Source organism: Lithobates pipiens, unplaced genomic scaffold (genome assembly GCF_037356315.1).
Source record: "Lithobates pipiens isolate NorthernLeopardFrog02 unplaced genomic scaffold, aLitPip1_a1.2 Scaffold_13, whole genome shotgun sequence".
NCBI classification, from domain to species: domain Eukaryota; kingdom Metazoa; phylum Chordata; class Amphibia; order Anura; family Ranidae; genus Lithobates; species Lithobates pipiens.
In genome coordinates, this window is record NW_027507718.1 from 536,576,655 (window position 1) to 536,594,169 (window position 17,515).

General features: G+C 45.9%; 1 protein-coding gene across 1 annotated transcript in view; it reads left to right on the forward strand.

Moving 5' to 3' along the window:
- The first annotated feature begins 16,782 nt into the window (after nt 1-16,782).
- Nucleotides 16,783-17,515, forward strand: part of LOC143975734 (eppin-like) — a 40,722-nt gene continuing 39,989 nt past the window's right edge. Inside the window, exons 1-2 of the mRNA XM_077478236.1 lie at nt 16,783-16,851; nt 17,106-17,304. Of these exons, the coding sequence (XP_077334362.1) occupies nt 17,238-17,304 (67 nt within the window). The 5' untranslated portion in view covers nt 16,783-16,851; nt 17,106-17,237. The remainder of the gene's footprint in view (nt 16,852-17,105; nt 17,305-17,515) is intronic.

Here is a 17,515-nt window from a genome sequence, read left to right on the forward strand (position 1 = left end):
ACTGCAGACATAGTACAGGAGATGATCAGAGACTGCAGACATAGTACAGGAGATGATCAGAGACTGCAGACATAATACAGGAGATGATCAGAGACTGCAGACATAATACAGGAGATGATCAGAGACTGCAGACATAGTACAGGAGATGATCAGAGACTGCAGACATAATACAGGAGATGATCAGAGACTGCAGACATAATACAGGAGATGATCAGAGACTGCAGACATGATACAGGAGATGGTCAGAGACTGCAGACATAGTACAGGAGATGATCAGAGACTGCAGACATAATACAGGAGATGATCAGAGACTGCAGACATAGTACAGGAGATGGTCAGAGACTGCAGACATAATACAGGAGATGATCAGAGACTGCAGACATAATACAGGAGATGGTCAGAGACTGCAGACATAGTACAGGAGATGATCAGAGACTGCAGACATGATACAGGAGATGGTCAGAGACTGCAGACATAGTACAGGAGATGATCAGAGACTGCAGACATAATACAGGAGATGATCAGAGACTGCAGACATAGTACAGGAGATGGTCAGAGACTGCAGACATAATACAGGAGATGATCAGAGACTGCAGACATAATACAGGAGATGGTCAGAGACTGCAGACATAGTACAGGAGATGATCAGAGACTGCAGACATGATACAGGAGATGATCAGAGACTGCAGACATAATACAGGAGATGGTCAGAGATTGCAGACATAGTACAGGAGATGATCAGAGACTGCAGACATAATACAGGAGATGATCACAGACTGCAGACATAATACAGGAGATGATCAGAGACTGCAGACATAATACAGGAGATGATCAGAGACTGCAGACATAGTACAGGAGATGATCAGGGACTGCAGACATAGTACATGAGATGATCAGAGACTGCAGATATAGTACAGGAGATGATCAGAGACTGCAGACACAATACAGGAGATGATCAGAGACTGCAGACATAATACAGGAGATGGTCAGAGACTGCAGACATAGTACAGGAGATGATCAGAGACTGCAGACATGATACAGGAGATGGTCAGAGACTGCAGACATGACACAGAAGATGGTCAGAGACTGCAGACATAATACAGGAGATGATCAGAGACTGCAGACATGTTACAGGAGATGATCAGAGACTGCAGACATAGTACAGGAGATGATCAGAGACTGCAGACATAATACAGGAGATGGTCAGAGACTGCAGACATAGTACAGGAGATGATCAGAGACTGCAGACATAGTACAAGAGACAGTCAGAGACTGCAGACATAGTACAGGAGATGATCAGAGACTGCAGACATAGTACAGGAGATGATCAGAGACTGCAGACATAATACAGGAGATGATCAGAGACTGCAGACATAATACAGGAGATGATCAGAGACTGCAGACATAGTACAGGAGATGATCAGGGACTGCAGACATAGTACATGAGATGATCAGAGACTGCAGACATAATACAGGAGATGATCAGAGACTGCAGACACAATACAGGAGATGATCAGAGACTGCAGACATAATACAGGAGATGATCAGAGACTGCAGACATAGTACAGGAGATGATCAGAGACTGCAGACATAATACAGGAGATGATCAGAGACTGCAGACATGACACAGGGGATGGTCAGAGACTGCAGACATGATACATGAGATGATCAGAGACTGCAGACATAATACAGCAGATGATCAGAGACTGCAGACATAGTAAAGGAGATGATCAGAGACTGCAGACATAATACAGGAGATGATCAGAGACTGCAGACATAGTAAAGGAGATGATCAGAGACTGCAGACATAGTACAGGAGATGATCAGAGACTTCAGTCATAATACAGGAGATGATCAGAGACTGCAAACACAATACAGGAGATGATCAGAGACTGCAGACATAGTACAGGAGATGATCAGAGACTGCAGACATAGTACAGGAGATGGTCAGAGACTGCAGACATGGTACAGGAGATGATCAGAGACTGCAGACATAGTACAGGAGATGATCAGAGACTGCAGACATAATACAGGAGATGATCAGAGACTGCAGACATAGTAAAGGTGATGATCAGAGACTGCAGTCATAATACAGGAGATGATCAGAGACTGCCGACATGACACGGGAGATGATCAGAGACTGCAGACATAGTACAGGAGATGATCAGAGACTGCAGACATAGTACAGGAGATGATCAGAGACTGCAGACATGGTACAGGAGATGATCAGAGACTGCAGACATAGTACAGGAGATGATCAGAGACTGCAGACATGGTACAGGAGATGATCAGAGACTGCAGACATAGTACAGGAGATGATCAGAGACTGCAGACATGATACAGGAGATGGTCAGAGACTGCAGACATGGTACAGGAGATGATCAGAGACTGCAGACATAGTACAGGAGATGATCAGAGACTGCAGACATGATACAGGAGATGATCAGAGACTGCAGACATAGTACAGGAGATGATCAGAGACTGCAGACATAGTACAGGAGATGGTCAGAGACTGCAGACACAATACAGGAGATGGTCAGAGACTGCAGACATAATACAGGAGATGAGCAGAGACTGCAGACATGATACAGGAGATGATCAGAGACTGCAGACATGATACAGGAGATGGTCAGAGACTGCAGACATAGTACAGGAGATGATCAGAGACTGCAGACATAGTACAGGAGATGGTCAGAGACTGCAGACACAATACAGGAGATGGTCAGAGACTGCAGACATAATACAGGAGATGGTCAGAGACTGCAGACATAATACAGGAGATGGTCAGAGACTGCAGACATAGTACAGGAGATGGTCAGAGACTGCAGACATAGTACAGGAGATGATCAGAGACTGCAGACATAATACAGGAGATGGTCAGAGACTGCAGACATAATACAGGAGATGGTCAGAGACTGCAGACACAATACAGGAGATGGTCAGAGACTGCAGACATAATACAGGAGATGAGCAGAGACTGCAGACATAGTACAGGAGATGATCAGAGACTGCAGACATAGTACAGGAGATGATCAGAGACTGCAGACATAGTACAGGAGATGATCAGAGACTGCAGACATAGTACAGGAGATGATCAGAGACTGCAGACATAGTACAGGAGATGGTCAGAGACTGCAGACATAATACAGGAGATGGTCAGAGACTGCAGACATAATACAGGAGATGGTCAGAGACTGCAGACATAGTACAGGAGATGGTCAGAGACTGCAGACACAATACAGGAGATGGTCAGAGACTGCAGACATAATACAGGAGATGAGCAGAGACTGCAGACATAGTACAGGAGATGATCAGAGACTGCAGACATAGTACAGGAGATGATCAGAGACTGCAGACATAGTACAGGAGATGGTCAGAGACTGCAGACATAGTACAGGAGATGATCAGAGACTGCAGACATAGTACAGGAGATGATCAGAGACTGCAGACATAATACAGGAGATGGTCAGAGACTGCAGACATAGTACAGGAGATGATCAGAGACTGCAGACATAGTACAGGAGATGATCAGAGACTGCAGACACAGTACAGGAGATGATCAGAGACTGCAGACATAGTACAGGAGATGATCAGAGACTGCAGACACAGTACAGGAGATGATCAGAGACTGCAGACATAGTACAGGAGATGATCAGAGACTGCAGACACAGTACAGGAGATGATCAGAGACTGCAGGCATGATACAGGAGATGATCAGAGACTGCAGACACAGTACAGGAGATGATCAGAGACTGCAGACACAGTACAGGAGATGATCAGAGACTGCAGACACAGTACAGGAGATGATCAGAGACTGCAGACATAGTACAGGAGATGATCAGAGACTGCAGACACAGTACAGGAGATGATCAGAGACTGCAGACATAGTACAGGAGATGATCAGAGACTGCAGACATAGTACAGGAGATGATCAGAGACTGCAGACATAATACAGGAGATGATCAGAGACTGCAGACATAATACAGGAGATGATCAGAGACTGCAGACATAGTACAGGAGATGATCAGGGACTGCAGACATAGTACATGAGATGATCAGAGACTGCAGATATAGTACAGGAGATGATCAGAGACTGCAGACACAATACAGGAGATGATCAGAGACTGCAGACATAATACAGGAGATGGTCAGAGACTGCAGACATAGTACAGGAGATGATCAGAGACTGCAGACATGATACAGGAGATGGTCAGAGACTGCAGACATGACACAGAAGATGGTCAGAGACTGCAGACATAATACAGGAGATGATCAGAGACTGCAGACATGTTACAGGAGATGATCAGAGACTGCAGACATAATACAGGAGATGGTCAGAGACTGCAGACATAGTACAGGAGATGATCAGAGACTGCAGACATAATACAGGAGATGGTCAGAGACTGCAGACATAGTACAGGAGATGATCAGAGACTGCAGACATAGTACAAGAGACAGTCAGAGACTGCAGACATAGTACAGGAGATGATCAGAGACTGCAGACATAGTACAGGAGATGATCAGAGACTGCAGACATAATACAGGAGATGATCAGAGACTGCAGACATAATACAGGAGATGATCAGAGACTGCAGACATAGTACAGGAGATGATCAGGGACTGCAGACATAGTACATGAGATGATCAGAGACTGCAGACATAATACAGGAGATGATCAGAGACTGCAGACACAATACAGGAGATGATCAGAGACTGCAGACATAATACAGGAGATGATCAGAGACTGCAGACATAGTACAGGAGATGATCAGAGACTGCAGACATAATACAGGAGATGATCAGAGACTGCAGACATGACACAGGGGATGGTCAGAGACTGCAGACATGATACATGAGATGATCAGAGACTGCAGACATAATACAGCAGATGATCAGAGACTGCAGACATAGTAAAGGAGATGATCAGAGACTGCAGACATAATACAGGAGATGATCAGAGACTGCAGACATAGTAAAGGAGATGATCAGAGACTGCAGACATAGTACAGGAGATGATCAGAGACTTCAGTCATAATACAGGAGATGATCAGAGACTGCAAACACAATACAGGAGATGATCAGAGACTGCAGACATAGTACAGGAGATGATCAGAGACTGCAGACATAGTACAGGAGATGGTCAGAGACTGCAGACATGGTACAGGAGATGATCAGAGACTGCAGACATAGTACAGGAGATGATCAGAGACTGCAGACATAATACAGGAGATGATCAGAGACTGCAGACATAGTAAAGGTGATGATCAGAGACTGCAGTCATAATACAGGAGATGATCAGAGACTGCCGACATGACACGGGAGATGATCAGAGACTGCAGACATAGTACAGGAGATGATCAGAGACTGCAGACATAGTACAGGAGATGATCAGAGACTGCAGACATGGTACAGGAGATGATCAGAGACTGCAGACATAGTACAGGAGATGATCAGAGACTGCAGACATGGTACAGGAGATGATCAGAGACTGCAGACATAGTACAGGAGATGATCAGAGACTGCAGACATGATACAGGAGATGGTCAGAGACTGCAGACATGGTACAGGAGATGATCAGAGACTGCAGACATAATACAGGAGATGATCAGAGACTGCAGACACAGTACAGGAGATGATCAGAGACTGCAGACATGATACAGGAGATGATCAGAGACTGCAGACATAATACAGGAGATGGTCAGAGACTGCAGACATAATACAGGAGATGGTCAGAGACTGCAGACACAATACAGGAGATGGTCAGAGACTGCAGACATAATACAGGAGATGAGCAGAGACTGCAGACATGATACAGGAGATGATCAGAGACTGCAGACATGATACAGGAGATGATCAGAGACTGCAGACATAGTACAGGAGATGGTCAGAGACTGCAGACACAATACAGGAGATGGTCAGAGACTGCAGACATAATACAGGAGATGAGCAGAGACTGCAGACATGATACAGGAGATGATCAGAGACTGCAGACATGATACAGGAGATGGTCAGAGACTGCAGACATAGTACAGGAGATGATCAGAGACTGCAGACATAGTACAGGAGATGGTCAGAGACTGCAGACACAATACAGGAGATGGTCAGAGACTGCAGACATAATACAGGAGATGGTCAGAGACTGCAGACATAATACAGGAGATGGTCAGAGACTGCAGACATAGTACAGGAGATGGTCAGAGACTGCAGACATAGTACAGGAGATGATCAGAGACTGCAGACATAATACAGGAGATGGTCAGAGACTGCAGACACAATACAGGAGATGGTCAGAGACTGCAGACATAATACAGGAGATGAGCAGAGACTGCAGACATAGTACAGGAGATGATCAGAGACTGCAGACATAGTACAGGAGATGATCAGAGACTGCAGACATAGTACAGGAGATGATCAGAGACTGCAGACATAGTACAGGAGATGATCAGAGACTGCAGACATAGTACAGGAGATGGTCAGAGACTGCAGACATAATACAGGAGATGGTCAGAGACTGCAGACATAATACAGGAGATGGTCAGAGACTGCAGACATAGTACAGGAGATGGTCAGAGACTGCAGACACAATACAGGAGATGGTCAGAGACTGCAGACATAATACAGGAGATGAGCAGAGACTGCAGACATAGTACAGGAGATGATCAGAGACTGCAGACATAGTACAGGAGATGATCAGAGACTGCAGACATAGTACAGGAGATGGTCAGAGACTGCAGACATAGTACAGGAGATGATCAGAGACTGCAGACATAGTACAGGAGATGATCAGAGACTGCAGACATAATACAGGAGATGGTCAGAGACTGCAGACATAGTACAGGAGATGATCAGAGACTGCAGACATAGTACAGGAGATGATCAGAGACTGCAGACACAGTACAGGAGATGATCAGAGACTGCAGACATAGTACAGGAGATGATCAGAGACTGCAGACACAGTACAGGAGATGATCAGAGACTGCAGACATAGTACAGGAGATGATCAGAGACTGCAGACACAGTACAGGAGATGATCAGAGACTGCAGGCATGATACAGGAGATGATCAGAGACTGCAGACACAGTACAGGAGATGATCAGAGACTGCAGACACAGTACAGGAGATGATCAGAGACTGCAGACACAGTACAGGAGATGATCAGAGACTGCAGACATAGTACAGGAGATGATCAGAGACTGCAGACACAGTACAGGAGATGATCAGAGACTGCAGACATAGTACAGGAGATGATCAGAGACTGCAGACATAGTACAGGAGATGATCAGAGACTGCAGACATAATACAGGAGATGATCAGAGACTGCAGACATAATACAGGAGATGATCAGAGACTGCAGACATAATACAGGAGATGATCAGAGACTGCAGACACAGTACAGGAGATGATCAGAGACTGCAGACATAGTACAGGAGATGATCAGAGACTGCAGACATAGTACAGGAGATGATCAGAGACTGCAGACATGGTACAGGAGATGATCAGAGACTGATGGATGTTTTCTCTAGCAGTAGTGAAGTGTAATGTCTTTCTCTGCCTGTAGGTGGCGCTCCAGTCTAAGCTTTCATTGTCTCGATCTCATGGATTGTCGGGTCAAAGTTTAAAAGATCTTCAGTTCTCCAATATAAAGTCTGATGTTCCCCTCCCCCGGCATTGTTATAGGAGAGCGAGCGATACGACGCGCCTTTCCTGGGGGGAGGGGTCTCAAGTCTTTCATCCTGCGGGGAGATATGAGACGTGGTGCTAAAAATAGACGCTTTTAACCACTTCAGCCCCGGAAGATTTTACCCTCTTCCTGACCAGGCCATTTTTTGTGATTCGGCACTGCGTCGCTTTAGCAGACAATTGAGCGGTCGTGCGACGCGGCTCCCAAACAAACCTGATGTCCTTTTTTCCCCACAAATAGAGATTTCTTATTGGTGGGATTCGATCGCCTCTGCAGTTTTTAATTTTTGCCCTGTAAACAAAAAAAAGCGACAATTTTGAAAAAAAACGCAGAATATTTGTTACTTTTCTTATAATAAATACATTTATATAACGATTTTCTTCTACGGATTTTTGGTAAAAAAAAATCGCAGTAATCGTTTATTGATTGGTTTGTGGAAAGATTATCACTTCTACAAATATGGGATCGATTTATGAGAGTTTTATTATTTCTTTTTTTACTAGTAACGGCGGCAATTGGTGAAACACATCCGACACTTTTTGACACCATGACATTTATACAGCGATCAGTGCTATAAAATGCATTGCTTACTGTATAAATGACACTGGCAGGGAAGGGGTTAACGCTAAGGGGCGATCGAGGGGTTAAGTGTTCCCTCAGCGTGTTCTAACTGTGGGGGGAGGGGACTGACTAGGGGAGGAGACAGATCACTGTTCCTACTTACTAGGAACAAATGATGTCTCATGTGCCCTGACAGCACAGGGGTGTTTACACACAAATACCCGCGCTGGCTCTCGTGCACGCGATCGCACCTGCCGGTGATCGCACCTGCCGGTGATCGCACCTGCCAGTCATCTACCCACCAGTGATTTCACCTACCTGTGATCGCATGTGGCTGCTGGTGATCGTACCCGCCGGTGATCGCACCCGCCGGTGATCGCACCTGCCGGTGATCGCACCCGCCGGTGATCGCATCCACCTGTGATCGCACCTGCCGGTAATCGCACCCACCGGTGATCGCACCTGCCAGTGATCTACCAGTGATCGCACCCACCGGTGATCGCACCCGCCGGTGATCGCACCCGCCTGTGATCACACTCGCCGGTGATCGCACCCGCCGGTGATCGCACCCACCGGTGATCGCATCCACCTGTGATCGCACCCACCTGTGATCACACTCGCCGGTGATCGCACCCGCTGGTGATCGCACCCACCTGTGATCGCACCCACCGATGATCGCACCCGCCAGTGATCGCACCCGCCGGTGATCGCACCCGCCTGTGATCACACTAGCCGGTGATCGCACCCACCTGTCATCGCACCCGCCGGTGATCGGACCCGCCTGTCATCGCACCCGCCAGTGATCGCACCCGCCTGTCATTGCACCCGCCGGTGATCGCACCCACCGGTGATCGCATCCACCTGTGATCGCACCCGCCGGTGATTGCACCCACCGGTGATCGCACCCGCCAGTGATCGCACCCGCTGGTGATCGCACCCGCCAGTGATCGCACCCACCGGTGATCGCATCCACCTGTCATCGCACCCGCCAATGATGGCACCCGCCTGTGATCGCACCCGCCGGTGATCGCACCCGCCGGTGATCGCATCCACCTGTGATCGCACCCACCTGTGATCGCACCCGTCGGTGATCGAACCCGCCGGTGATCGCACCCGCCTGTCAACGCACCCGCCGGTGATCGCAGCCGCCAGTGATCGCACCCAACTGTGATCGCACCCGCCGGTGATCGCACCCAACTGTGATCGCACCCGCCGGTGATCGCACCCAACTGTGATCGCACCCGCCGGTGATCGCACCCAACTGTGATCGCACCCGCCGGTGATCGCACCCGCCTGTCATCGCACCCGCCAGTGATCGCACCCACCTGTGACCGCACCCGCCGGTGATCGCACCCGCCGGTGATCGCACCCGCTTGTGATTGCACCCACCGGTGATCGCATCCACCTGTCATCGCACCCGCCAGTGATCGCACCCGCCGGTGATCGCACCCGCCGGTGATCGCACCCGCCTGTGATCGCACCCGCCGGTGATCGCACCCGCCGGTGATCGCACCCGCCGGTAATCGCATCCACCTGTGATCGCACCCACCGGTGATCGCACCCGCCAGTGATGGCACCCACCTGTGATCGCATGTGGCTGCTGGTGATCGCACCCACCTCTGATCAGACCCGCCGGTGATCGCACCCACCGGTGATCGCACCCGCCAGTGATCTACCCGCCAGTGATTGCACCCACCTGTGATCGCATTTGGCTGCTGGTGATCGTACCCGTCAGTGATCGCACCCGCCGGTGATTGCATCCACCTGTGATCCTACCCGCCGGTGATCGCACCCGCCTGTGATCGCACCCGCCGGTGATCGCACCCACTGATGATCGCACTCGCCAGTGATCTACCCGCCAGTGGTCGCACCCACCGGTGATCGCATTCACCTGTGATCGCACCCACCGGTGATCGCATTTGGCTGCTGGTGATCACACCCGCCAGTGATCTACCCACCAGTGATCGCACCCGCCGGTGATCGCATCCACCTGTGATCGTTCCCACCTGTGATCGCACCCACCGGTGATCACACCCGCCAGTGATCGCACCCGCCAGTGATCGCACCCACCGGTGATCACACCCGCCAGTGATCGCACCCGCCAGTGATCGCACCCACCGGTGATCACACCCGCCAGTGATCGCACCCGCCAGTGATCACACCCGCCAGTGATCGCACCCGCCAGTGATCGCACCCGCCGGTGATCGCATCCACCTGTAATCGTACCCACCTGTGATCGCACCCACCGGTGATCACACCCGCCAGTGATCGCACCCGCCAGTGATCGCACCCGCCAGTGATCGCACCCGCCTGTCATCGCACCCGCTGGTGACCCCACAATATACAAATACCGGACTGGTGACCCCACAATATATAAATACGGGACTGGTGACCCCACAATATATAAATACCGGACTGGTGACCCCACAATATATAAATACCAGACTGGTGACCCCACAATATATAAATACCAGACTGGTGACCCCACAATAGGGAGAACATTTTTTCACAGAAGGGAGTATAACAAGACTTGTGGCCACTATGTAACACTGACATATAATCACACAACATACATGATATACAATGTAATACTGACATATAATCACACAACATACATGATATACAATGTAATACTGACATATAATCACACAACATACATGATATACAATGTAATACTGACATATAATCACACAACATACATGATATACAATGTAATACTGACATATAATCACACAACATACATGATATACAATGTAACACTGACATATAATCACACAACATACATGATATACAATGTAATACTGACATATAATCACACAACATACATGATATACAATGTAATACTGACATATAATCACACAACATACATGATATACAATGTAATACTGACATATAATCACACAACATACATGATATACAATGTAATACTGACATATAATCACACAACATACATGATATACAATGTAATACTGACATATAATCACACAACATACATGATATACAATGTAACACTGACATATAATCACACAACATACATGATATACAATGTAACACTGACATATAATCACACAACATACATGATATACAATGTAATACTGACATATAATCACACAACATACATGATATACAATGTAACACTGACATATAATCACACAACATACATGATATACAATGTAACACTGACATATAATCACACAACATACATGATATACAACGTAACACTGACATATAATCACACAACATACATGATATACAATGTAATACTGACATATAATCACACAACATACATGATATACAATGTAACACTGACATATAATCACACAACATACATGATATACAATGTAACACTGACATATAATCACACAACATACATGATATACAATGTAATACTGACATATAATCACACAATATACATGATATACAATGTAATACTGACATATAATCACACAACATACATGATATACAATGTAATACTGACATATAATCACACAACATACATGATATACAATGTAACACTGACATATAATCACACAACATACATGATATACAATGTAACACTGACATATAATCACACAACATACATGATATACAATGTAATACTGACATATAATCACACAATATACATGATATACAATGTAATACTGACATATAATCACACAACATACATGATATACAATGTAACACTGACATATAATCACACAACATACATGATATACAATGTAACACTGACATATAATCACACAACATACATGATATACAACGTAACACTGACATATAATCACACAACATACATGATATACAATGTAATACTGACATATAATCACACAACATACATGATATACAATGTAACACTGACATATAATCACACACAGGTTGGACTTGATGGGCTTGTGTCTTTTTTCAACCTCACCTACTATGTAATACTATGTAACTATGTAATACTATGTAACTATGTAATACTATGTAACTATGTAATACTATGTAACTATGATGCTGTAGTTGCCCTTGAGGCGGTGCCCGTAGGTTCATATGAAGCATTGGCCCATTTGGTATGTAGAGGGCCCGATCATCCTATGTCTTGACCACTTCTGTGAGGATTTCTGCGCTTGGATGGTTGCACATGGTGAGGAATTTTGGGGTCCCTTTATGGAGAAATCCTAATCTGCCCCAATTTTTTGCATTTGAAGATCCAATGGTCTGGACGAAATTTGGGAATTATGTCACAAATGGGCAGCTGGATCTGTGTGGAGATGTCTGGGACGCACCCTTTACCAGACTAATCTTGACCCGTGACCAACGAATCCACTACACATGTTTGGATCATATATACATGACCCCGGGGAAGATAGCTCGAATTTTTGGTTCAGTCACCTCTTCTTGCTGGCGTTGTTCTGCAGGGGGGCTGGCTGTAAGCATACAGTTGCAAATAAAAGTATGTGAACCCTTTTGGAATGATATGGAGTTCTGTACAAATTGGTCATACAATGTGATCTGATCTTCATCTAAAGTCACAACAATAGACAATCACACTAATAACACACAAAGAATTACATGTTACCATGTTTTTATTGAACACGCCATGTAAACATTCACAGTGCAGGTGGAAAAAGTATGTGAACCCCTAGACTAATGAGATCTCCAAGAGCTAATTGGAGTGAGGTGTCAGTCAGCTGGAGTCCAATCAATGAGATGAGATTGGAGGTGTTGGTTACAGCTGCCATGCCCTATAAAAATCACACACCAGTTCTGGGTTTACTTTTCGCAAGAAGCATTGCCTGATGTGAATGATGCCTCGCACAGAAGATCTACGATTAAGAACTGGCTGCTTGGACTGGTGGATGATGTGGCCCCACTACAGCAATACGGACCTCACTTTATTATTTTTTAATGCCGGGAAACGCATCGTTCTGTCTTGGAAAAGTTCTACTCCTCCTTCACTAGAGTCCTGGAAGGCTTCATTGAATAGGCCTCCACCCTTCTACAAAGACACATATGAGAACAGGTCTGGTTAGAGGCCTCACCCCTCACCCCTCACCCCTCACTTTCTGGTCCATGTAACCTTGTGATCTGCACCTCATCGCCTCAAACAAGGAGGCTTGGTGGTCTCTCTACAATATTGAATGGTGGGACACACAAATTGTATCCTCTGGAGAGTGTGGGTAGTTTTTTCCCATGGATCCTTGTGCTTTTGGGGGGTTGTGTCTCTTCTGAGAAGACGGTGTGGGTCGGGTTGGCAAGCTTCATGTCCAAATGTTATGTACTTCTTTTTTGTGTGCTACTTGTTTTATTTTAATTTTATTGGGTGGCTCGTCGTATTGTGATGAATGTTTTATTGAACACTGGATGTGTTTTTTGAAAACAATAAAAATAATTTTCCAAAAAAAAGAAGATAACAGGCGGCCAGAACTCTCCAGGAGATTCTAATCATAACCCCTCCAGGGGATTCTTGTACTGGGCCCTAGTCCATAAACCTTCCGAGGGTCCTGCTCAAGGCTCAGCATTCTGTTTTCATAACCCTACAGGGGATTCTGGGCTAGGCCCTTGAACATAACCCTTGAAAACATCTTATACTAAGCCCATCAAGATAACAGACCATAGCACTCCAGGAGATTCTCATCATAACCCCTCCAGGGGATCTTGTGCTGGACCATTGACCATAACCCTGCAGGGGATCTTGTGCTGGACCATTGATCATAACCCTGGAGGGGATCCTGTGCTGGACCATTGACCATAACCGTGCAGGGGATCCTGGGCTAGGCCCCTGACCATAACCGTGCAGGGGATCCTGGGCTAGGCCCCTGACCATAACCCTCTAGAACATCTTGTACTAAGCCCATCAAGATAAGGGGCCATAACCCTCCAGGAGATTTTAATCATAACCCCTCCAGAAGATCATGTGCTGGGACATTGACCATAACCCTCTAGAACTTCTTATACTAAGCCCATCAAGATAACAGACCATAGCTCTCCAGGAGATTCTCATCATAACCCAAGGGATCTTGTGCTAGGCCCTTGACCATAAACCTTCCGAGGGTCCTGCTCAAGGCTCAGCATTCTGTTTTCATAACCCTACAGGGGATTCTGGGCTAGGCCCTTGAATATAAACCTTGAAAACATCTTATACTAAGCCCATTAAGATAACAGACCATAGCACTCCAGGAGATTCTCATCATAACCCCTCCAGGGGATCTTGTGCTGGACCATTGACCATAACCCTCCAGAGGGTCCTGTTCAAGGCTCCGCACTCTGTGTTAATATCCTGGCAGGGGATCCTGTGTCATGTGTAGTGATATGACTGAACAATAGTGACTCCATCTTGTTCTGGCTATAGAGCAATAGGCTTTTAACTTAGTTTTGAGAACATATTTTGAAGTTATGTCCTTCAAGTCTAGTATTGAGCTGTGTGTCACAATAGTATAAACTTGCTTGCATAAGTGTTTTGTGAGCATTCTATAATGTGTAAATAAGTTGTGGTATCTCCCGCCTTCCTCTTATTGGGGTACACAGACTCGGGACAGGAAGCCAAGTATTAGTCATCACTATATGGTGTTTTTGTCCTGGTGACCTTGTGACAGTTACTGTATGTCTCACAGGTTATTTACATTATAGGCATGTATAGCATTATGTAAGAGACAGTTTCATTATTAATAATATGTAATGATATGTAATGATATGTAATGATATGTACGCCTCTATGTTAACCACACCCATGTTCTATGCAATGATAGGTTGATAAGCCCCACCCACAATAAATGAGACATCTCCTGACATTTGGTCTGAACTCCTGTTTTATTGTCTTTGTCGGGATGGTTGTCTCCTAATGCTGCAACATTAGTATAAAGGGTTTTGTGAGTATTGTAATTGTGTTAGTTACACCTAGCTGGTCTTTGTCAGGTATATACACCTAGCTGGTCTTTGTCAGGTATATACACCTAGCTGGTCTTTGTCAGGTATATACACCTAGCTGGTCTTTGTCAGGTATATACACCTAGCTGGTCTTTGTCAGGTATATACACCTAGCTGGTCTTTGTCAGGTATATACACCTAGCTGGTCTTTGTCAGGTATATACACCTAGTTGGTCTTTGTCAGGTATATACACCTAGCTGGTCTTTGTCAGGTATATACACCTGCTGGTCTTTGTCAGGTATATACACCTAGCTGGTCTTTGTCAGGTATATACACCTGCTGGTCTTTGTCAGGTATATACACCTAGTTGGTCTTTGTCAGGTATATACACCTAGTTGGTCTTTGTCAGGTATATACACCTAGTTGGTCTTTGTCAGGTATATACACCTAGCTGGTCTTTGTCAGTTATATACACCTAGCTGGTCTTTGTCAGTTATATACACCTAGCTGGTCTTTGTCAGTTATATACACCTAGCTGGTCTTTGTCAGTTATATACACCTAGCTGGTCTTTGTCAGTTATATACACCTAGCTGGTCTTTGCCAGGTATATACACCTAGCTGGTCTTTGTCAGTTATATACACCTAGCTGGTCTTTGTCAGTTATATACACCTAGCTGGTCTTTGCCAGGTATATACACCTAGCTGGTCTTTGTCAGTTATATACACCTAGCTGGTCTTTGTCAGTTATATACACCTAGCTGGTCTTTGTCAGTTATATACACCTAGCTGGTCTTTGTCAGTTATATACACCTAGCTGGTCTTTGTCAGTTATATACACCTAGCTGGTCTTTGCCAGGTATATACACCTAGCTGGTCTTTGTCAGTTATATACACCTAGCTGGTCTTTGTCAGGTATATACACCTAGCAGGTCTTTGTCAGTTATATACACCTAGCTGGTCTTTGTCAGTTATATACACCTAGCTGGTCTTTGTCAGTTATATACACCTAGCTGGTCTTTGTCAGTTATATACACCTAGCTGGTCTTTGTCAGTTATATACACCTAGCTGGTCTTTGTCAGTTATATACACCTAGCTGGTCTTTGTCAGTTATATACACCTAGCTGGTCTTTGTCAGTTATATACACCTAGCTGGTCTTTGTCAGGTATATACACCTAGCTGGTCTTTGTCAGGTATATACACCTAGCTGGTCTTTGTCAGGTATATACACCTAGCTGGTCTTTGTCAGGTATATACACCTAGCTGGTCTTTGTCAGGTATATACACCTAGCTGGTCTTTGTCAGGTATATACACCTAGCTGGCCTTTGTCAGGTATATACACCTAGCTGGTCTTTGTCAGGTATATACACCTAGCTGGTCTTTGTCAGGTATATACACCTAGCTGGTCTTTGTCAGGTATATACACCTAGCTGGCCTTTGTCAGGTATATACACCTAGCTGGCCTTTGTCAGGTATATACACCTAGCTGGCCTTTGTCAGGTATATACACCTAGCTGGTCTTTGTCAGGTATATACACCTAGCAGGTCTTTGTCAGTTATATACACCTAGCTGGTCTTTGTCAGGTATATAGAAATACCATTTTAATCACAACATCATGTATCTGACAATAATTCGAGGATTCTGGGCCAGGACTCTGACCATAAGCCTCCCAAATATTTTTTCAGGGCCTTTCCCAGAAGTCACGGATACACGGATACACGGATACACGGATACACGGATGCAAGGGTGTAATTATTAGGGTATGCTGCTTCCTATCTATGGCTGATTTTGGGCGCCGTGTTTAATTTCCAGACCTTGATGACATGTGGGCTGGTCCCGTGTTGATGTAACGAGCGTTATTTTTATGATTGGGGTGACACACATACAATACAGGTGTGTCTCCTATTAGGAGGTGTGTGTGGAATCTCCTGTTATCTCCATAATGCGGAGCTCATAAAACGTCTCCTATCTCTCGCTCTTCTTATCAGAATGGACGTTTTATCATCTCTTGCAGACAAAATCCAAAGATCAGTGGGGTGAGGAAGGCGCGGCAGAGCCCGGGCAGAACCAGGAAGAAGACGGAGAGCTCCATCATACAATACTTCATATTCCGGGGATCCTCTCTGCTGGACCTTCTGCTCCGCGGATGATGAGGGGATTTTGGGCGTTTTGTGTTGGGCTGCTGGCCCTGGGCAGAGTCACCCGCTCACAAGGTAAGTACGCCCCTCCATTACTAAAAAGTACCGACTGGTATCTTACCGGTGAAGAGCCAACCCAGACCAGCAGCCGTGTCCATGGGAAACTCTGGAGGCGTTCTAGTACAGCGCTCCTACATGTAGAGGAGGACACGGGTCACCAGATTGGACATGTAGAGGAGGACACGGGTCACCAGATTGGACATGTAAAGGAGGACACGGGTCACCA